We start from the raw sequence: 23,950 nt of genomic DNA on the forward strand, positions 1-23,950 counted from the left end.
GTTTATATTATGTTTCGATATCATAACTGATATTTAAACTCGCAGATGTGGTTGGAAAAATCCGTTCTGTCCAGGGCTCTGACCTTACCAAATAAACAACTCGAGTCCTTATCCGTCTCTTCATTGACCCGTAAGAAACAATCAACACACAATTCTCCTTATATTATTATTTATATTGTGCTAACATTAATAATCAAAAATATTTCATATTCTGTGGTCGTCTATTTATCTCCCTTACTTATCAAACTAATTTTATACAAACCTTTATTTTACACCATAAAAGAAACCACAACAACCCAAACAATCAAAACACCAAAAACTAGAATTCCAAAAAAGACGAATCATTAATGATTACCTCTCTTTTTTGTCTAATCTTAGAAGGAAACTTCAAAACAAATATACCAATCCAATCACTTCAACTAAAACTCAAAGACCCATACATCGAGTCAGCTAAACAAATACAAACTACACGGCCAGCTATTTAACAATTTACAAACTTACTTTTGCAACGAAGAAAACGAAGACGACAACCAAAATCAGTAAAATTACCTAAACAAAGTAAATTACGAATTCTGATAAATACTGTTAACAATGATTTTTGTTTACATATTACCCGTCAAATAAAAGATAAACAAACACATCTACACGAGGAGATACAAGAGACAATCCTGACAGACACAAAGGCAGCAACAACATCTCCACATGCTCCCTACTCTTGTCTTATAAAAATAGCTTACATGCCCAATATCAACAAGCCAATGCTATTGTCTTCTTATGAGAAATGCATAAATTTGTTTAAAACCCATTAAGGTCCAAATACTCAGAACTGTCACTCATTTTATAGTTATTTCTACAAGTCTTCATGTATTTGTTTTAAAGGTCTGGTAAGAGCAACAAGCTTAAAAATAAAATAAAAACATATAACAAACATAATAAGGATAATAAAGATAATAAAAATTATTACTTACACACAACTTACACAACTAAACTGGAGAAAAAATATCTAGAAACAAAAAATACTCTCAACAACTTTAACATAATTTATGTACTTTCAACAGTACAAGAAACAAATTAAAAAGACAAACAAACAATAAGTCCCAGTGACATAGCAAACAACACCACGAACTATATCAATTACATTATTAACACAATTTAGTCCTTCATAAGTAGAGAATAATGCATACACAGTTCATCATCACAACTCTAACCCTATAACAATTAAAAAACTTGAAAAACAACTTCAAACGCAAAATTCACAACTACAATAACCCTACCAAGTATTGAGATGCAACAAGAACTCTATCTACAATCTCGCGCTTGCGTGGAGGCAATGCTCCTAGTGTTTATAGTAATTTGCCTGATCGCGTAGCTCATTTGATTTGTGGGTTATAAATTTTATTTGTAACTCTAATTTATCTAATAAAATCAGGAAAATTGAACTGCATAACACACAAAACGTTATAAGTAAACAAGTAACTATAATTGACAAAAAAAACACAAGTAACTATAGTAAGCAAATGCATAGAATATATTCTATATGAAAAAAATATATATATTCTATATGTTATGTATTAATTGTGAGATTACTTTTATTAGTAAGCAAAGGGAGGGCGTGTACTTGTTGGATGAGACTAGAAAGACCAACCCTTCAACTTGGTTAATGTGTTATCCGCATAATGAAGATTATATATGTAACTTTTCAGTTTACTTCATGAATATCGATTAGCTTGAGATAATTAGCAGAAAATGGACAAATAAAAACCCAAACCATTAATTCTTTAATAAAAATCTATTAAAACAGGAGTACAAATAAGTATTGACCCTGATTTTTCCTAAAAAAATTACAATAGAAAGCCACTGGAATTATACACTGTCGTTTAACATAATAATAAAACCACCGAACTTTAATTGATAGACATAAACCAGCGAGAGTAATTTGACCGACATAACCAATTTCCTGCAAAACCTGGAAAACATAAGTATATTAAACCGCTATAGAAAATATTTGTATTTAAAGATATTATAGTTATTAGTATCTTTAATATATATTGGTGCACTAATTCGGAAAGGGAATTTACCTATTTCTATGCTAACTAATACAATATCACTCGGCTAACATAATCTTATTGGAGGCTGAAACTATATGGTGATGCGTCAGGCCAAGTGATAAACACCTTGATAATTTTTGGCTCCAAAGTTCCAGCTATGTTCCGTAATCAAATGAAAGAGGTGTTGAGTATTGATGCGGAGGGAGGTGAGGGTTTCTACCTGGGACTACCTGAATGCTTCAGTGCATCTGAGAGTAAACTTCTAAATTTTATACACGATAAAGTTCAGAAGAGACTCAGAGGAGGGGGTTCGAAAATTTTGTCTCAAGGAGGAAAAGAGATTATTCTAAAATCTGTGGGGATGGCTCTGCCAGTCTTTGCAATGAGCTGTTTCCGGTTACCTAAAGATCTCTGCGCTAAACTAACGAGCATTATGACTGAATTTTGGTGGGGAGGTGATGCAGAGAAAAAGAAAATTGCATGGGTAGCTTGGAAGAAGCTATGCAAACCTAAGGAACTCGGTGGCATGGGTTTTAAGGATATTGCTTGGTTTAATCAAGCCTTGTTATGCAAGCAGGCATGGAGAATCTGGTCTAACCCACAATCCCTTCTAGCGAAAGTCATGAAAAGCAGATACTTTAAGCAAGGAAACTTCCTTGAGTGTTCTGTTGTACATAGACCATCATATGCTTGGAGGGGCATTATGCATGGTCGTGAGCTACTATCACAAGGGCTGCTTAAAAGAATTGGGAATGGTAAGGATACGCATGTTTGGTATGATTACTGGATCCTTATGCCTATACCTAGACCTCCTAGATATAGAACATATGAAGTACACCTTACGCTTAAAGTCTCAGACCTTATTGATGAGAGGCATGGAACGTGGGATGTTCAACGGGTACGTCATCTGTTTGTAGGGGAAGATGCCAATCAGATTCTGGAAATGAGGCCACAACTTAACCGTCATGATACAATGGTTTGGGGCTTCAGCAGGAGTGGTTTGTATGACTCTCAAAGCGGATATAAGCTTCTGAACCTCCTACAAATTGTTGGAAATCCTCTAGCCGCACCCTCCTTGCCTCCTATTGAGAAACGGCTCTGGTCTAATTTATGGAAAGTGAAGACGATGCCTAAGATCAGACACTTCCTGTGGAGAGCATTAGCCGGTGCCTTAGCCGTAGCTGAAAAACTGAGATCGCGAGGGATCCCGGTGGAAACGACATGTAAGTTATGTCATACACAGCCTGAGACTATTTGTCATGTGCTCTTCCATTGTTCGGTAGCGAAGGAGGTTTGGAGATTATCAGAGTTTCCTATGCCAGCAGCTGGCTTCTCTACAAACTCGGTTTTCCTGAACTTTCATCACCTGTTGGAGACATGTAAGCGAAGTAGGTTGGAGGAGAGAACTCGCTTGGTATTTCCATGGATTCTTTGGAACATATGGAAATCTAGAAACAAATTTGTCTTTCAACAAGTGAACGTAGGGGCAGAAGAGATATGGAGAAAAAGTCAGTTGGAGTTTGAAGCTTGGAATGCGGCTAACGTGGGTGACAAGGAAGACATTGATGAGAATGTGGGTGAATCTGCTTTAGCTTGCTGGCGAAAACCATGTCCAAGTTTCATAAAATGTAACGTTGGTTCGTCTTGGACAGATGCAAACCGAAATTGTGGGGTCGCTTGGCTGACACGGAATCATTTGGGTGTTTCGTTAATCCACAGCCGTCGCTCATACTCAATGGTGGCATCACAGCTAGAGGCTGAGTTGCTAAGTTTTCTGTGGGCCGCAAAACAAAAATTACATAATCCATATATATTCCAGGGCAAGCTTTTTGGGCTAACATTAGAGAACTTATAGTATTATATTAATAAAATCTACAAAAATACAAAAGCCCATTTTCAAATGGTAGCAGATGAAAGCCCAATCTGAAGAACTGTTTGTCTGTTTCCACGTCAATGGAGAAGCATCAGGGAGAAGGAGCAATCTTACGATTCGAGCAGAGAAGAGAGAGAGAGAGAGAGAGAGAGAGAGCAGTACAGGTCATCGATGCTTCAGTGTATATTTCTCCTCTCCGATTCCGGGTGAGTCATCTCCTCTATGACCCAATCAATCTGAAAGATTACAACTTTAATCATCTTTGTTCGGTTCTGTGTTCATAGAGAAGTAATGCTGGAGAAACAGCTTACTGGTCACCGCGTCGATCGATCCATATGCGCTTGGTTCTGGGATCAAGCCGATTCCTTTAAGGTATTATTATCTCACACCTTTTTGTTTCAATCTTTTTTTGCTATTGATCCAACTTTGTGTTTTTGTTTGGATAGTCATTTCCAGTGATTGCTTCACCAACGCATTACCTTTTTCAAATCGTTCGTGATGGCATCACCTTTTTAGCTTGCACTCAAGTTGAAATGCCACCATTGATGGCCATCGAGGTGAATCTCTTTTTTTGTGCCTCTTTTCTAGATAACCAAATGTTGCGTGTGTGTGTTTTAACCCTTTCGAGTTTTAGTTTCTCTGCAGAGTAGCTGATGTTCTGTCTGATTACCTTGGTGGGCTAAATGAAGATCTGGTCAAAGACAATTTCATCATTGTCTATGAGGTATCTTTGTTATAACTGTATACTGTTTAGAAACGAGCCACATTATTCTATATTTCTCTTAATTGGAACCAATGTAGAGGACCATAACTAGGCGGATTATTGATTATATTCCGGGTTTAGGAGTTAACCAATTATTGATTTATTATGGAGAAAATGACTAGGATAGCACTAAAAAAAGTTTTTGTCACAAATATAGTCTCTAAGAATAAAAATGACCAAAATAACACTTAATCTTTTATCAAAAGAGATAAATATACACTTATACCCAATAGTAAATTAATTTAGACATTAGGGTTTAAAGTTAAGGGGTGGGGTTTAGGATTTAGAATTTAGGGTTTAGGGTTTAGAGTTGGGGAGTGGGGTTTTGGGATAAGATTTCAAATTTTGAAAAATAAAAAAAAATTAAATTTTTCAAAAGATAAAATGTTATTTTGGTCATTTTAGTTTTTGAGGGTTATTTTTGTGACATAAACTTAGAAATGTGTTATTTTGGAGATTTGCCCTTTATTATATTTGTATAAGATATTTTAGTTTTTGAGTTTAATTATAAAATTATTTTGATGAATTATCAAAGACAAAAAGACAAAAATAGCACTAAATCAAGTTTTTGTTCCCAAACTAGCACTCAAGTTCAAAAGTCACAAAAATAGCACTTAATGTTTTATCAAAAGTCACAAACTTAGTTAAAGGGTGGGATTTAGGATTTAGGATTTATGGTTTAGGGTTTAGGGTTTAGGGTTTAGGGTTTAGGGTTTAGGGTTTAGGGTTTAGGGTTTAGGGTTTAGGGTTTAGGGTTTAGGGTTTAGGGTTTAGGGTTGGTTTAGAGTTGAAAAATGAGGTTTTGGGGATAAGATTTCAAATTTTAAAAAATTAAAAAATTAAAATTTTCAAAAGATAAAATACTATTTTGGTCATTTTAGTTTTTGAGTGCTATTTTTGTGATATAAACTTAGAAATGTGTTATTTTGGAGATTTGCCCATTATCAAAATTAGATATACAAAAAAAAAAAGTAAACAAATTTGTGGATTTGTACTAACAATATTACTTAATCTAACCGATTTAAATGTTTAAACCGGTTTGAATCGTATAGATCGAACTTTTAAGAAAATTGTTTCGTCTAGAATCATGATAGGAACTAATAACTATGGTGGTTATCTCCTCACTCTTTGTTGTGACTTGCAGCTTTTGGATGAGATGATCGATAATGGTTTCCCTCTCACAACAGAACCGAACATCCTGAGGGAAATGATAGCTCCACCGAATCTAGTCAGCAAAATGTTGAGCGTTGTAACCGGAAACGCTTCAAACGTTAGTGACACGCTCCCTAGTGGAACTGGCTCTTGTGTTCCGTGGAGACCTACTGATCCAAAATACTCTAGCAACGAAGTCTATGTCGACCTTGTTGAAGAAATGGATGCAATCGTCAACAGGTTTTTACACCTGAAAGAAATCTTCTTCATTTAACCTTCCAAAACTCAATTGGTTTTTGAAAACATTTTGTTTCAGGGATGGAGAATTGGTAAAATGCGAGATTTATGGCCAAGTCCAAATGAGTTCTCAGCTCGCTGGTTTTCCAGATTTGACGTTGTCTTTTGCAAACCCTTCGGTCCTAGAAGACATGAGGTTTCACCCCTGTGTCCGCTTCAGGCCTTGGGAGTCTCATCAAATTCTCTCCTTTGTCCCTCCAGATGGACAGTTCAAGCTCATGAGTTACAGGGTGAAGAAGCTGAAGAACACACCTTTATATGTAAAGCCTCAGATAACATCAGATTCCGGTGCATGTCGAGTTAGTGTGTTAGTGGGGATCAGAAGCGACCCTGGAAAAACGATTGAGTCGATTACATTGAGTTTCCAGCTTCCTCACTGTGTTTCATCGGCTGATCTCTCATCAAATCATGGAACTGTAACCATCCTCTCTAACAAGGTTGGTTCTGGCTTTTGCGCTTTGAGTTCAGTTTCTTCACTCTGGAAAGTTTCCTTTTTGATTGGAGAATCTATGTTCGCAGACATGTACATGGACAATAGGGAGAATCCCAAGTGACAAGACTCCATGTTTGTCAGGGACATTAGCGCTTGAAACGGGCTTAGAACGGCTTCATGTGTATCCGACATTCAAAGTTGGGTTTAAGATAATGGGCATTGCTCTCTCCGGCCTAAGAATCGAGAAACTTGATCTTAAAACTATCCCTCCTCGTTTGTACAAAGGGTTTCGTGCTCAGACACGCGCTGGAGAGTTCGACGTTAGATTGTAGTTTTGTTGCTTTTCATGTCAAAATCTGGGAACTTTTGGGTTTTTGTTAATGGTTTGTGCGAAATTGTTGTATTTGTTTCAGAAAAAAGAACCGATACTTGTTCTGATTCATACCAATATCAAATTGCGGAAATGAAAATGGTAATGTTATGCAGGGTGTTCCGATCAAAATAGAAAAAAGTAGTTTGGTTTAGAAATACCGTATTAACTAGATTTTGAAGAATATTTTTGTTGATAATTTATTAATTCACATGTTATTTTTAGGTACGGACGTTTGGTTTTTGGTTAAGTACCAATTTATTTTTCTTTTGTTTTTTTTTTGGTTTGGCTTCCGTTTAGTTGTGGTTTTGGTTTTTCGGTCTTTCAGTTCAAAAGATATAAAAACCGTTCGGTTATTTATAGATTTGAGTTGGTTTTTAGTTTGGTAATTTTGGTTTTTGGCTTGGTTCAAATAAAAATGTTAGGAACCTAATAAAAATTTTGAGTTCAATTTAGTTTAGGTTCGGTTCTCATTTTTAGGATAATTACGAATAATTTAGATAAATCACATTTTCAAGATTTGTTTTATAAAATATCGGATAATTTGTAATATAATATGTAAGAATAAATTTAGTTTTAAATTTGTACCTATGTTTTTAATAAAGATAGATTCTAAAAAATAGATTTGTACCATTTGTTAAGATCAGAATCTAGAAAATACATTGATGTACAAATATTTAAAATAAATAATTCATGATCATGAAAAAAATGTCAACGGGTATTATTAAAAAAAATTATTTTTCTTTTGCAAAACAGAAAAAAAAGTTTTCAGATATTAAAATACGCCAACATCATTAAAGGTTGTTTAGATATGAACGTTTTTGTCTAGAATAAGATCCTGCTGATAACAATTTTTTGATTAAAGATATAGTAATTGCATAAATAAATAAAAAAGGTTAAAGATATAGTTTGAAATGAAGTTAATATGCTTTATATTGATGTACAATTGTGAATTTTTGGTTTATTTATATGTTTTTTGCATTTTTAGTTAAATATGAAATATTTTACGTCTAGCATATATAGTTTTGCAGCTTTTGCTATTGTATATTTTCTATGTAAGCTAGAAAAAAAAAAGTTTAACAATGAACCCATTCTCATACAAAATATATGCTAGAATCTAGTACAAAAAATATCATGACGGTTTATGATTTATTTAATTCTTGATTTATAGAGTCAAGTCCACATATGAAGTTCGGAATCTTAAACATGTCAATTTCGTATGATAACTTAGTCCGACTTTTAGGTTGTTAGTAAAAGTGTCAGTAGCTATATACATACAAATAAATACATTGACTATCTATTTTGAATAAATATTTTAATACACAAAATGAAAAGTTAATAAGAATAATAAAAGAAATATATAATTACGAAAATTATGCATCATTAATGATTCAATATTAGTTGTTAGGCAACATTAATAGGTGCAAAAATAGTTTTCAAAAACGTTTAATATGGGAATATTCTTTTGCTTAACCTAAATAAATTATATCACATTTAAATTAAATGGTAATGACATACTTGTAATATTAAAAAAAAATCAATGGGATGTCAAAAAATGTACTTTTATCACTCTTCCTTAATATCCTCTTTTAAAACTTCCTTAATATCCCTATATTGTTGGACTTTATTGGATAAGGAAAGTGCTAATGTGAGTGAATCACGTAATTAAGGTTTTTTGGAAGATACGTGAGTTATTAGGATGCCGATATCAGTGGGAATTAATGTGAGTAAAATTCTGTTTTGTCAACCTAAGATTTTGCCAAGTAATCCCTCCTTTTCATATTAAATGTTGTTTTAGAGAATTGTTTTTGTTACAAAATAAGTGTTGTTTTCGATTTTTAATGCAAAATTTATTTTTCTATTGATTGAAATATGGTTAGGTGTATAGATAATAGTGTTTTTTATAGAAAATGTACAAAATTAATGGTTTTTTTAATCCGTGTGCTGAAACTTAAAACGACACTTATAATGAAACAGAGGGAGTAATATATCTTGATTTAATAAAATATCTTGATTTATTAGATTTCGGTTTTGAGAAGATTACTGTAATTTAGATGGGAGCAAACCAATCTATCGTCTTTTTTTTTTTTTTTTTGAATAAACCAATCTATCGTCTTCTTCATCAATAGAGAAATTTTGCCATAAAGAGAACTACCAAAATTTCATTAATGTGTTATGAAACTTTGGTATTATCAATAAATTTTCTGCTGCAGTGTAATGATAATCGGTATGATTAAAATAATGATCAAGCTCTGTATTTTATTGTTGAACTTTAATGCTCAAAAAAGAAAATCAAGAAATCATTTTATTTTTTTAGGATGCTTTGTATGAAGCTCTGACTTGGGTCAGATGAGGAAAATGACCAAATAACGTTAATAAATTAAATGTGGTGTGAGAAATCGATAAAAGTGGTGCTGAGTTTAGGAAATTAATTAATGTCCTTAAATTTATTTAAAAAGTAGGAAATTTATTCACAATAGCATTTGGGTGTAAATATTGTGAAAGATTAAGGAGAAGTTCAAATGTGTACTTGAATTTTAATAGATTAGATTGTACGTTGTTTTTTAAAACCGTACTATAACTATATGGTTTGGTTATAAACGGCTCAAACCGATAAAAATGATTATTGAATTATAGCAAAACATAATAATATAGAAATTTATTATTTTAAAGTTAAACTAGATTTCGACCCGCACAACCGTGCGGGTGTTTATTTTCATTTTATATACATAAATATTTTTTACATCATTTATGGTATATATATTTATTTAACAAATTAATATATGCATTAAAACATATTAAATATTATTTTTGTATTAAATTTATATTCAGTTTTGACCCACCAACCTTCAAAACTAAGTTTTCTATTAGCAATATTTTTACATTTATTTATTTCAGATAATATATTATTATATATACAAAAATCTAAGATATGTCAATTTTTATACATGTATTATCTAGTTTTTGAATGTTTAGTCGTTAAATCATCGTATTATATTTTTAGGATAAATATTTTATATTTATAAAAAATGTTTTTACAAATTTATCAATTTAATATAATGTTATCATATTTAGTTCAATATAATAATCTCATTTAATATGAACTATTACTATTATAAAATGATAAAAAGGTTTTTTTTTTATTTTATAAATGATAACTAAATATATATATATATATATATATATTAATGCATAATAATAGTTTATTGCTAATTACGAAATTAGTTGAAATATTCACATAAAAATTTTGAAAATTAAGATAATGTTATAATATTTTCAAAAGATTTGTTAAAAAATTATATATATATGTATATATTTATTTATATTTATATTTATTTATATTTATATTTATATTTAAAATAAAAAGATATCATCCATAAATGATTTGTATTATTAACTTTGATGAAATACATGTTAATTTATATACGTGTATTATATAATTTTCTAATATTAACACGTGTTACCTACATATTATATTTCGAATATAAATACTTACAAAAATAAAATATATAAATTTAACAATTTAATATAATTTAATCATATTTAGCACAATATAATAATTAATAATTTCTATTAAAATGATTGATTATGATTGTATAATTGATAAAATGATAGAATTTATATTTTTAATATTATAAAATATATAAATGTATAATATTATTTCATAACTACTTCCGAAATTAATGAAAATATTTACATATAATTTTTAAAATTATGATCTTGTTTAAATCTTTTAAACAGACTTGTTAGAACTTTTTTTAAAAATATTTATATTTAAAATAAAAAGATATCAAAAGATTTGTGATTAACGTAGTTCAAAGATTCTATATATTATTAGTCTTAACAAAATATATTTAATAAAAAAATTAAAGGATGGTCCAAATTATAAAACAATACATGAAAGAATTCATTATTTCTATTTTAATAGATAATATTGACTATAATTAGAAATTTTAAGAAAATAGTATACAAATTCTTTTTATATCTTATAATAAAATCTTAACTAACATTAATTTATAATAATATTAGAGTACTAATCACGAAATTAATCAATGATTCATTTTATAATAATATTTAAAATATCTTATAAGATTTTGTAGATTTTTTTCTCAACATATTTTTATAATTAAAAAATAAGACAATTTTATAGGTGAGTTGTTATATATGTCAATTATTTAAGATGTGATATCTTAATGATGTTATAATGTTAATTAGAATTAAATGAAATATAATTTTCTAGGGAAGGTCCATTTTAAAAAAAATCACACATGAAAAGAAGTTGTGACTTCTGTTTTAATATAATAGAAGTTACTTTATTTTCATTAAGGTTCACCTTTTAAAAAAAAAAGAAATATTTTTTTTGCAATTTCATTGAAAGATTTTTTGTGTTAAATTTTAACTATTTGATAATACTATTATTATAAATTACTAATTTTTATTTTATTTTAAGGAAAGTATAATCATTTTAATTAAATTCATTTAAATAAGCATAAGAATTCAGTACATGTTCACTTACAATCAATTTTTGGATATCTTTTTTGAATTTTGAAAACAATCTTATTCGGATATTATTAAAAATTGGATCATTAAATATTATTCGATCCAAAATTTTAGTAAATTAATATTTTTAACATTTTTTACAAGTAATTAATTATAAATAAAAATTAGAATATCTAATAAATAAAAAATAAATATAGATACTTGTTAATATTAAATAAATCAATTGTATGTAATAAAGTAAATGTAAAAATCATATTTCAAAAATAAATCATTATCATTTAATTTTAATCTTCAAATTTAGTAACATATATAAGAATGAAGCAAATACAATTATATAAATAGTAACAATTAAGGTCAGGCCAACCTCTCTCCTATTTCTCTACCTTCTCTCTAAGATTTTCCGAAACCAAAGTTGCATCTCCGGTGACCGGTGGTTTTGTGCCGCCGGTTACCAACTCTTTTTGTTTTTGTTTACTGTAATGTAGTACTTCGCTAGGTGATTCTGAACTTTCGCGTTGTCGGATCATCTACTTCGCAAGGCGGCCTTTTGTTGTGTTCCTCTCACATATAAATCAGAGTACCTGTTGCGTATCAATCTTATTTCTCTGATTTGAGTGAGGATGAATAAAGTATCCGGTTATCTAATCGGAGTTTGTTCGTCTTCTCCTTCTTGGTGGTGATTTTTACTCCGTTCAATTTGAAGGCTTTGACTCTTAATCGTTAGTCATCCTCATCTCTTAATCTGGGTGAGAATCAATCTTCACTTTAAGCTTTCAAGTGGAGTATCTCCAAGGATTAAGAATCAAGATTGAGGCGAAAGTCATGGTGAGCCGGTGCAGATTTTAGATTAGCCATAATTTTCATACGAAGATGTTCTGTCGAGACTCTGTTACTGACTCGTTTCAAGCTTTCCACTGGATTTCACTCTAGCGGTTTGAAGAAAAAGAAGCTATCAGATTGGCAGCGATGAAGAATGGAGAGATAAGCAAGCATTTTCAGATCGGAGATGGTGATAGAAGACTTTTCGGCAACGTTCTGGCAAAGCCTCTGGTCGTACCGTCTCCAGAATGTTCGATGGCCACGGTAGCGGACACGTGTTCCTCATGCATATAGTTGTCAGCGATGTTGGATATGATGATGACACGTTCTTTTAAAAATCTTATCTTCAAAACTGGAACTTTGTTGGGCTTTAAGTGTTTTGATCAATAGATTTGTAACTGCTTGTAATCATTGGGTTTTCTCCCATAATACAAAGAAGTTGACAAAAAAGAAGAAGGGAAATTATCATAAATATCACATTAGTACCACTTTTCATGTTATACTAATTATTTTTACCTCACTTTTAATAAAGGGTAAAAGACACTTATACCCCTAGGGTTAACTAATTTAGACTTAGGGTTTAGAGTTGAGGAGTGGGGGTAGGGTTTTTGGAATGTGAAATTTAGGATTCTAATAAATATATAAATAAATACTTAAAAATATAAAAAAATAGTTTCAAACATAATTTTCGATTTTCAAAAGATAATTTTGAAAAAAATAAATTTTTTTTTTTAAAAAATTCAAAATTTTTTTTTATAAAAAAGTTCGAATTTGAAAAAATATAATTCGAAAACATAAATTTTTTTTGTTTTTTATTTATTTAAATAATGAATTATTATATATATATATATATATATAACAAATGTACAAAAGTCTTTTGCTACTTAATAAAGAAATTATTTTTGAAAATGTCCCTTTAGTGGTGGTAAAGATGAAAAGTGGTACCAAGAAAGTGGTAAACATAAAACTTCCCAAAAAAAAAAAATAGTAACAATTAGTATTATGTTTTTATATTCTCTATCTAATTTAATGTAAATTTCTTTTTAATGAATCATTTACTTGTTTTTGTGTAAATAGTAACTTTAAGGAAAATATAATAAAGGGAAAATACCATTAAATTCAAAAAAAAACATGTGAAAAATAAAAAGGGTAATGTTTTCTGTATCGAGCACAATTGATTACCATTTAAAAAAATTATTTACTATTGAAGTTAAAGTAGAGAAAATATTGAAAACAAATTAAATTTTGTTAATTTGTCATCTAAATTTTATCAAAATTTAAGATATGTTTATATTGTTTTATTTATTGGCTCATTCACCAACCCTAGTATCTATAAATGAATATGGTCTTAGCTAGAATCTGGATTTAAGGAAAATAATCCATCCTAAGACGTATATTCAAATAACTTGACGGGCAACATATATACATTTCGTGGTATGTTTAAGTTTAACCTAACCTTTTTTCATAATACGTTTTAATTAATAATTGAATAAACAGAAAGTATTTTGGATGTGGCCGTGGAATCTGCATATGTGGAAAATATTTAACTTTAAGATGTATACTCCAAAATTTTAGACAACAACATATATATTTTTATGGTACGTTTATTTCATCAACTTATAAGAGAATGAATCTAACTTTATTTGTGGAAGTCATCACAATTCAATAGTTTGACTAAAATTTCATTAAAGTATGTTAAAATCGTCTCTATGATATTTATTTATAATTTGTAATAAAACAATCAACTTAAAAAAGAAATATTTTAACTTTATTAACAAAATGATTTTTTATTACTAATTGAGTAAATATAAACATATTTGTATGAATCATTTTAACCGCAATACTTTTATATGGGAGATTCAAGCCATCTGTTCCAACATAACTTGGTGCGCATCAAAGTTCACCTCATGTGTTTATTTATGCTCATGTCTATCGAGAATCAAATCAAGTGGTACATACTTAAGCGCAAAAAGTATATGTTGCTGATGGTTTTACGACTTGTAATAATTATGTTTTTTGTGCTTAATTGTAATAATTATGTTCCAGTATAGTATCATCCATATTACATTATGTCTATGTAATTCATCTATAATACAATAAAGTATTTAGACTGTATGAATATATAGCAGTAGAACCTGGATTTGAGAAAATATTTAATGTTACGATCTAGTGTTAAAAAATTTAAACTGCAACATTCATCAACTATTCTAGTTTTCCGGGTATTCTCAGAATCAACGGATCTCTAGTCCTATCATATTATAGCTTCTGCTACATTAGGTGGTATCAGAGCTAACACTTTGGTTTCTTAATCAAAGTTCGATATTTTCAGACGTGTTCATTGAAGGTATGTGTTATTTCATGGATTCATATCCATTTAATTTATCTGAAGATCTTTGCGAGGAGTTCAGGAACATTTATGGTGATCCAATTTATGACACGTATGATGATGAGGATTTTTGTAAGATGATTTATGGTCCTCCAATCTATGACGATTATGTTGCTATCGTTGCGGAGGAAGCCGTAGAAAATGTCAACGTAAAAGATGGTATTGTTCTCCCAAAATTTGAGTTAGGCGCAGGATGCAACAATTGGGAAACTCAGACGTTGACTTGGATTTTTACAAAACAAAGCCCAATTGAAGGGTTGCTTAGAGATCAAGCTTTTAGATACAATGGTGAGTATGCGGAATTGATCTGTACTCTGTCGGTGGCTTTTGCATGGGACAGTACGGCGCAGGGACATGTTCATACGTCTTGCTATATTATTATGGAGAGTGCTTGTATTCCACAATTCTTCATGGCACGTCTGATACATCGTTATGCAAAAGTCAACATTGATGAAGTATGTCAAAACTGCTTACTTGCGAGTCAAGAATTTTGTTACGGGATGGCTGGAAAAGACATATTATCTGAAGAACACGGTTAAGATTCGAGGACGAATCTTTCTAACCCGGAGAGAATGACGTAGATAAATATTTAGGATATTTATAAATATTTATTTTTTAGTTTATTAATTATTTAGATAATTATCTTTATTATTTTATTATTTTAGGGTTTTATAGTGTTTTTATATATAGCCGTATAGGCTTAAATTTGTATTCAGTTGATGATTTGATTAATAAAAGTTAAGAAATTTTTCTTTATTCTTTGTTTTCGGTAGATCATTGGTGATCTCAACGAATTTAAAAAGACATTGATCGTCGGTATTCTTAGATTAAATAAGATCTTTGTGATTATCCTAGTTTTTTAGGTATTCTCAGAATCAACAGATCTCTAATTCTATCGTATAAAACTTCCGCTACAGCATGTAATCACTACAATTGATTCATGTACTTTTTGGCTTTTTCTTTTATTAATGTTCCTCATATGCTAGTTGTTACACTGCGCTTAAATAAGGTGACCGTCCTACCTACAAATTGTAAACTTCGATTTCACACGTGTCAATACATTATCGTGATAAATTGTAACGTTTGTCTCCCCACCCAAATCACTTTAATTTAGGCCATAAATCTACCCCAACTGTAACCATTAAAGACCTATACAATGCATCACATTTTTAATTTTATTTTCCATTTCATTCCAATAACCAAAAATAATATTTTCACCTAACAATGTATTAAAATTTATTATACGATATGGGATGATCTTAATTTAACGTTGGATATGTTCAGCTGATATAAATGAATATTAGAAGTAGTTTTTTTTTTTTTTTTTTGAACTTAATATTAGAAGTAGTTTGATGTTTCAGTTTTTGCAGATTTAATTTTAACAACTGAAGATACAAAGTTAAGGCATTGGATCAACTACTTTCTTTGCTAAAATTGTGTTAGGGGTTTTTTCATATCCCAATGTCATTTAATGTTTTGACTTTAGCACCGTTTGTAGAAACGTTTCATGTTTATACACTGAACGAGACGTGAATAAATTTCGGTGGCATGTTCCGTAATTAAATGAAGAATCCAAGGGTAAATCAAAAGGATTCCACCTATAAATCAAAAGGCAAACAACGCAACTAAAAAACACAAAAGACAGAGATCTCAAAAACAAAAGAAAAAAAAGGCAGGGAGAGATGGGTTTGGTTACAGATGAAGTAAGAGCTAGGGCAGAGAAATACACAGGAGACGAGTTATGCCGCGAGAAGACCAAGGAGTTCCTCAAGGAAGTTGACATGCCTAATGGGTTATTGCCATTGAAGGACATAGAAGAGGTTGGATACGACAGAGAAACAGGTGTTGTTTGGCTGAAGCAGAAGAAGAGCATCACTCACAAGTTTGAATCTATCGGGAAACTTGTCTCTTACGGCACTGAGGTCACTGCCGTGGTGGAAGTCGGAAAGATCAAGAAGCTTACCGGTGTTAAGGCCAAGGAGCTTCTGATTTGGGTCACTCTCAACGAGCTTGTCTTGGAGCAGCCAACAAGTTCTGGGAAGATCAATTTCAGGACACCAACCGGATTGTCCAGGACTTTCCCTGTTTCAGCTTTTGTGGTTCCTGAGGTTGAGAAGCCTGCACCTGTTAAAGAAGCTATTGCAATTTAGAGATGCTTACTTACTCAAGTCTCTCTCTTTTTAATTATCTGAATTATGTATTACTTTCTACATGTATTGCTTAATTTTCTACTTTAATAAGACATTTTCAGTCTAAACCAAAATAAACCGGAATATCTTTCATAAACATATAAACTAGCAAAGCTTTAAATCGTCTAGATCTGAAACCTTTTGATGTTAACATTTCAACAGAAAGCTACTTTTTGAATGAATGATCAATGTCACATGTGCCTATCTTTTTCCTTTAATAAAAAGGAAACTCAGAGGTTACTTCACAACCAACCATTTCTTCAAAGTTTCTTGTAAGCTATGACAATTCAAAACATCAATACAAGAAAGAAAGGCTATGCTAGAAATAGACAAACAACATTTGTTCCATTGAGGCCGGTTAAGATTGTCCTGATATCAAAAGTTGCCCATACCTGATCTAAAATGAGGTATGGGGAGTTTTGTTCTTTACTATGTAGGACCACTCTCCATTACTGTATCTACCCATAAAGAGATTTGCTCACTAATGGTAGTTAACTCCAGAAAGATTCTCACCCACTTTCAGATTTTGTGGTCAAGTTCCAGGTTCTTGAACTAAGGAGAAGTCAGCTTCTCTGGTCTCCTCTATCACTAACCCCAAGACTGAATACACAGAATCAGCACTAGGACAAGCTTTATCACTCGCAGCGAAACTAAAAACCTGATTCTCCACCAGGATCCAGCTCACACCCGCTTCCTTTTTGTTCCCCATCATCCTCATCATCTTCCTCACTCTCGCGTAATCTCCCCATTTCCTTTCCGCTGCATAGATGTACGAAAGCATCACATAAGTCCCCACCATCCTCGGTTTCAACTCCATAACTCTCCTCGCAGCCAATCTGCTTATCAACCCCGTGTGCTTATGCGCTTTACAAGCTCCCAAGATCGCTCCCCACGTGGACTCGTCCGGCTTAAACGGCATCGTCTCAACCAACTCATAAGCCTCTCCTATTCTCCCGGCTCTTCCAAGCAAATCAACAACACAGTTGTAGATATCTCGATCCGGCTCTATCCTATACTCGCTCTCCATCGCATTAAAGTACTTCAACCCTCTCTCCACCAAACCGGCGTGGCGACACGCGCTCAGAACCGCCATGAACACAATCCGGTCTGGTCTAATACCAACACTCACCATTTCATCGAAAAGCTCAACAGCCTCTGCTCCATAACCATGCGATCCGTAACCAATCATCATCGAGGTCCAGGAGACAAGGTTCCTCCTCTCTGCAATCTCGCCAAACACTCTTTCAGAGTCAGGTACGTCGCCGCATTTAGCATACATATCGATCAAGGCGTTGGCTAACTCAACGTTCTTGTTAAACCCTCTTCTGTATATCCTCCCGTGAAGCTGCTGGCCACAGTTCAACGCTGCTATGTTAGCGCAGGCGGCTACTAAGCTTGTGAAAGTGTAGCAGTTTGGTACGAAGCCTTGTTGTGACTCGAACCGCTGAAACATGAGGAGAGCTTCGCTGCTGTTTGATCGCTCAAGCTCGGATATCAGAGTGTTCCATGTGATGAGATCTCTATCTACCATCTCATGGAAGTAGCGTTTGGCTTCTGTTAAGTATCCGCACCTGCAGTATAAGTCCAGTATAGAGTTCATCACCGGAAGGTTAGAGTGAAACCCACGTTTAACCACCGACGAATGAATCTGTTTCCCAGTTGTCACGGAATCAATGGAAGCAGAAGCTTTAACAGCTATGGTTATACAATGAGGAGTCACATCTTCATTCTCCTGAAAACATATCAAAATGGTGAAATGTCAATTCCAAAATCCGAAAACCGAACCGAACCGAAAACTAAAACCGAAACCAGACCAAAAATTACAAAAAAACCAGAACGGTTCCTATATCTCTAAACCCATAAGACCAAAACCCCTCCGAAACCGAATCAAGGACCATACGGATACCCAAATATTTTAATTATAATAAAAATATTATTTATTTTTATTTTTAATATATATAAAACATAATTTATAAATAAAAAATATCAAAGAACGAAGTAGCCGAGTTATCCGAATTACCCCAATATTTTTTTCGGTTATTTCCGAGTTTAACTCGGAGTTTTGGGTTTTATTCGGTTTTTGGGCTTAAACCCGCACTATTTTCATTTTGGTTCCGCTTCGAGTTTTATTTAAAAATAGAAACCCGACCCGAACCCGACATTTCCCAAACCAATCAATCAAATGTCCAGTTCCTAAACAGGTTTTGAACACCCCAACCCAAATAACCTAAAAACGGAATAATTTTACCCGAGCCGAAAACCCGCACACTAAGCAATCCACTCAAAATGTGAGGAACATAAGCAACTTACCATCAACATTTTCTTATACATCTTTAAACCGCCAATTCCATCACCTAAGTGTGTAAAACCGGTGATTAGAGTAGTCCAAGTGACTTCGTTTTTCACCTTGATATACCGAAAAATCAAACAAGCAGCGTCCATTGTTGCAGAACAAGTAGCGTACATATTCATCAAGGCATTGTCAACGTATATAGAACCTTCCACACCGAGTTTGATAACAACCCCATGAACCAAACGACCATAACCCAAAACCTTCATGTCTCTACAAGAAGTGAGGACGCTAGAGAGTGTGAACTCATTCGGGTTAGTTCCTTGCCTGATCATCTCACGGAAACACTCCCAAGCGCGTGCGTTGTGATTAGAAGAAGCGTAACCTTTGATCATTGCGGTCCAAGCGACTACGTCTCTCTCAGGCATTTCGTCGAACAGTGAGCGTGCTTCTTCGACCAAGCCTTTTTCGAAGTAGGAAAGGATGAGATTTGTTGCTAAAATGTGATGCTTCCTGGGTTTGTAAGGAGACTCTGTGTTTTGGTCTGACTCGACGCAGGCGTTACGTAGAGAGCTTCTGACAAAGTTTGGGATTGGTTTAAACGCGTTGGAGCGTACAAGTTTCGTGATGCTCATGTCTTTGTCTTCAGACCTCAACAGTGTCTGCTCACAGTTTGTACGAAACTTTTTGTAGGTTCCGTAGTTTGCTCATGTCTTTTCCGGGTTCAGGCATGGTTCAGACCTCAACAGGTTCTGATTATTAGTTTGTTCGGGACTTTTCACAGTTTGTTTTTTCCTAAAAGGAAGACGCAAGTCTTTTGTCTAATTCCTTTGATTTCTTGTCATTGTTATTTTTGATTTATATATCTATACTATAGTAGAGTTTTTGCTCAGCCCTAAGCGCGTCACGTCAGCGTTTTGTAGATCCTACTTTTAAAAAGTGTTAAAAAATATCAAGCTCATCGCTCGAACCCGGGTTATTGAGATATAAACACCAACATTTATACCACTAAGCTAAATGATACTTTGTACATTGATGGTCGAATCTAATATATATTTACGAAGGTCGGAAGTCCTTGCTTCTTCGGCTTCCTCTGAGGGTCGGACCTACAAGTGTATTATGGGTTTCATTTTTAAATGTGATTTATCACGTTATATGAAAAAAACTCAAGTTTGCAACAATTATAGTTTTCTCATATTGTTGTAAAGTGTTGTCGTTTAACATGAGTTTGAGTTCTTTTCATCATTGTCTCAAACAAGTCTGAGTTACAGAGTTGCGCCGTGTGTCTGTTCGTAATCTATTTTTTCACTGGTGAACTCTTCATGTCTCCATCTTAAAACGCTTGATCATAAATGTTCCTGATTTGTATCCCCTCTATAAACCCTATATATATATATGATTCTCATCTTTGATGAACCCAATCTGAATCTCCAAAAAACTCATTGATTCCTCTTAGCTTTAACCATCTTCTAGAAAATGTTTCTGTCTGCCTCTCCAGTTCCTCAAACCGGCATTCCGGCGTCCGTCACTCAACCTTCGAGCCTCTCTGTCTTGGTCGTAGTAGTCAGAGCATAGTCTCTGGTTTCCTCCGCTTCTGAGATTCCCTGAACTTTAAGAAAGACAGGGAGTTTGTGGGAATCACGGTTCTCTTCCTTGATGAAAAGGTAAGTTAATCTTCAATCTATCACACTTATTTAACACTAGTGGTATGCCCGCGCTACGCGCGGGTTGTTTGTCATTTCAGTTAACCACATGCGTATTTTTTTTATTTTTTGCAGTTTCTTGTTATATTTGAAATGCAGTTGATGTATTTGATATTCGGCTGGATGCGCCAGTATCGATTTCTTCATGGAAGTGGTAGAAATTTTTCATGGTGGACATGTGTTTAGTTTATACTTTTACTGTAAGTGACAGCAACATATGTGCCTGAAGCGTCACCGTCTAAGGCTTGAAAATTATGGTTGGTGTCATGTGTTTTTCTTTTTTTTTGCTGCCAAAAGGCTGTTTGAAAAGGTTGGAACAGTTATGTAACCCTACCATATGGAAGGGAGTGCCTAGGGGAGCTCGAGGGGCTAAAGTGGCGTGGGAGTCTGTATGTACCTCTAAGAGATGTGGGGGTCTTGGGCTCAGGCGTTTCAGTGATTGGAATAGAGTTCTTGGACTCAAACTAATTTGGCTCCTGTTCACATCTGCTGGCTCCCATCCCATGAATCTATTATAAACTCATCAGAGGATGATTGTTACCTTTGGAAGCACTACTACTGATTCTTTTTCTACTTTTGAGATGTGGAATTATCTATACAATCAGGCTTCGCTAGTTGAGTGGCATGATGCAGTTTGATTCAAGGGTCACATACCAAAACACACATTTCTCATATGGGTTTTGGCACGTGATAGGCTCCCCAAGAGAGATAAATTGAAGTCGTGGGTCGTGTCAGTTATGAATACTTGCCTCCTCTGTGGTCAAGCAGCAGAATGAGACGACACATATTTTCCGTTTGCAGTTTCAGTATTCAGGTCTAGTCTTTTTCTACTCTCGCTGCCGTCTTTCTCCTCCAGCTCAGTTCGAGGCAGGACTTAGATGGGCTAAAATGCCGGTGGCAGACGGTAATACATCCCTCATCATCAAACTTGCACTCTAAGCTTCCATGTACTTCATTTGGAGAGAGAGGAATGCAAGGCTACACTCTCAAATCTCGCCTCCGGCCTCTGCTCTGGTTGATGACATCTCTCGCCAGATTAGAGCCAAGCTGGACATTTTGTCTCGTCGTTGAATAGGTGCCCTACTACAGTCTCTTTACTTTCCGCTTGGTTTACTCGCTTTAGTATATAGTTTATAGTTTTGTTGAATCCAGTTTTTTTATGCAGTTTCCTGGAGACTGAGATGATGTTGTAATCATATTTGGATGTATTTATTAATAGAAGTAGTTTTAAAAAAATTATTGATCTTAAAGTTTATGAAAATTGTTATATTGTTATTTGAGCTTTATTCTAGAGTGGGACATATGTTTTAGAAACTTGTTTAGTTTAGTTGTGTCATTGGAGAGTGGGACCTATGTTTTTTTGTCAAAGAGTGAAGCATATATGTTTTTGGAAGAAGGTCATATAATATATTTGAGCTGGCTTATCGCTGGATTAAGATTTGCTTGCTCTGCTTTCTCAGAATGTGTTAGGTTCTAGAGTTTGTCCATTGATATCTAATAGTATTAGGTGTTTTCATGCACCATGTGCAGTGATAAATTTTTTAAAAGTTAAATTTTATTTAAAATGAAATTTATTTATATTATATATTTTATTATTTTTGACTAATATTTAATATAAAATTGATTATTTAAGCATACAATTAAGAAAAAAATAATTTTGTTTATTTTAAATTACATTTAATAATATATATGTAATATATTTAAAATTCGAATCTTAGATAAATTTTTTATCTATTTATTTTGGTTAAATGTATTAAATAAACTTGTATAAAATTACTAAAAAATCATATAGATTAAAAATTATAACTAAACAATATTTATAAAATTTGTTTATTTATAAAATTTGTAGATATCTAAAAGAAACAAATAAAATTACGATTAACAATTTATTAATTTTTTAAAAAGATGTAGAAAATTTTGAAAATATTAGTAATAAAAATTGTATAATTATAAAAAATACAATTAAATAATGTATTTCGAAATTTATAATGCATATTTCAATAAATTTATTTTAGTGATGATTTATGAATTATTACCATATTTTAAGAAGTTTAACAAAAATATAAATCAACATTAAATGTAATGTATTAGTTATTGTCATATTCTATAAAATTTACCAAAAATATATATTAGTAATAAATGTGATTGTCCATGTCATATTAACTATAAACCATGTCATCAATCTTGTTAGCAATGTCATCATTTTTTTTGTAAAAATGATTGTATAAATGACATGTGGCAAAATCACTTCGCAAATATAGTCTAGGGCATCGGTTGTCGACAACTATTAACTGCACCGTAACTGTTTGTTACTTTGAGGATACTAAGGGAATTTCCTGATAAATATTCAGTAGAATCTAATGAATATACTCTGTGTTTTTAAACTATATCAGTCCATTCACCAAGCTGTCTAATATTTTAATCCTTCTTATCCTTAAAAAAAAATGCATGTCACCACGAACCTGTGGCTTTGTTTCAATATTATTTGGGCCATATATTTTTGATAATAGTATAATACATAAGCTTTCAATTTTTTGGTGTTGAACCTCCACTAAGTAAAGCACGATTGTAGATCATCTCGTTATTCCTAATTGTTGCTTATTCAGCGATCATGCTAAAAATAAAACTTTTGTTGTCAAAAAGAAATCGGGAAATCGGCCGAAAAAACACTGAACTTTGCGAGAATTGCCAAAAGAAACCTGGACATATGGGCTAGCCAATAAAATCCTGAACTTTTGTTGACTTCTCGGGTTTATTAAGAAACTTACGATTGACTGACCAGATAAACACACCGTTAACCGAGTTAACTGTTAATTAAACGGACGTTAATTTTGGGTGTTAAAGTATACGACGTCGTTTCATCACTTTCTCTGATTAAAGACAAACGACGTCGTTTATATAGCTGTGTTATTAAAAATATGGGTTTCCAACGGCTCGAACTCGTGTACTCGGGTTTAATGGTAGGGGTTTTTGCCACTGAGCTAGTGGACTTTGCAATAGATTTACGAACACAATTTCTTTTATTCTTCGAATCCGAGTTAAAGACAAATTAATGAAACGACGCGTTTTACATTAACCTTTTTATTAAAAAGATGGGATTCCATCGACTCGAACTCGTGCACTCGGG

The 23,950-nt window shown here is 32.7% G+C and overlaps 3 protein-coding genes across 3 annotated transcripts; 2 read left to right on the top strand and 1 right to left on the bottom strand.

Annotated features, from left to right (window-relative positions):
* Positions 1–4,020: 4,020 nt before the first annotated feature.
* LOC106315516 (AP-3 complex subunit mu) lies at positions 4,021–7,047 on the top strand. Its single transcript, XM_013753262.1, has 7 exons — positions 4,021–4,127; positions 4,206–4,293; positions 4,368–4,478; positions 4,556–4,645; positions 5,829–6,076; positions 6,153–6,570; positions 6,653–7,047. The coding sequence occupies exons 1-7, from the start codon at positions 4,093–4,095 to the stop codon at positions 6,896–6,898; spliced, it is 1,236 nt and encodes a 411-aa protein (XP_013608716.1). The 5' UTR covers positions 4,021–4,092; the 3' UTR covers positions 6,899–7,047.
* A 9,209-nt stretch (positions 7,048–16,256) lies between these two features.
* On the top strand, positions 16,257–16,929 carry LOC106319232. The gene has a single exon (XM_013757507.1). The coding sequence runs from the start codon at positions 16,324–16,326 to the stop codon at positions 16,789–16,791; it is 468 nt and encodes a 155-aa protein (XP_013612961.1). The 5' UTR covers positions 16,257–16,323; the 3' UTR covers positions 16,792–16,929.
* A 1-nt stretch (position 16,930) lies between these two features.
* Positions 16,931–19,755, bottom strand: LOC106319231 (putative pentatricopeptide repeat-containing protein At1g56570). Its single transcript, XM_013757505.1, has 2 exons — positions 19,141–19,755; positions 16,931–18,562 (listed from the first exon to the last, which is right to left on the bottom strand). The coding sequence occupies exons 1-2, from the start codon at positions 19,753–19,755 to the stop codon at positions 17,363–17,365; spliced, it is 1,815 nt and encodes a 604-aa protein (XP_013612959.1). The 3' UTR covers positions 16,931–17,362.
* Positions 19,756–23,950: the final 4,195 nt, after the last annotated feature.

The sequence above is a fragment of the Brassica oleracea genome, chromosome C9 (assembly GCF_000695525.1).
Source record: "Brassica oleracea var. oleracea cultivar TO1000 chromosome C9, BOL, whole genome shotgun sequence".
Classification (NCBI taxonomy): Eukaryota; Viridiplantae; Streptophyta; class Magnoliopsida; order Brassicales; family Brassicaceae; genus Brassica; species Brassica oleracea.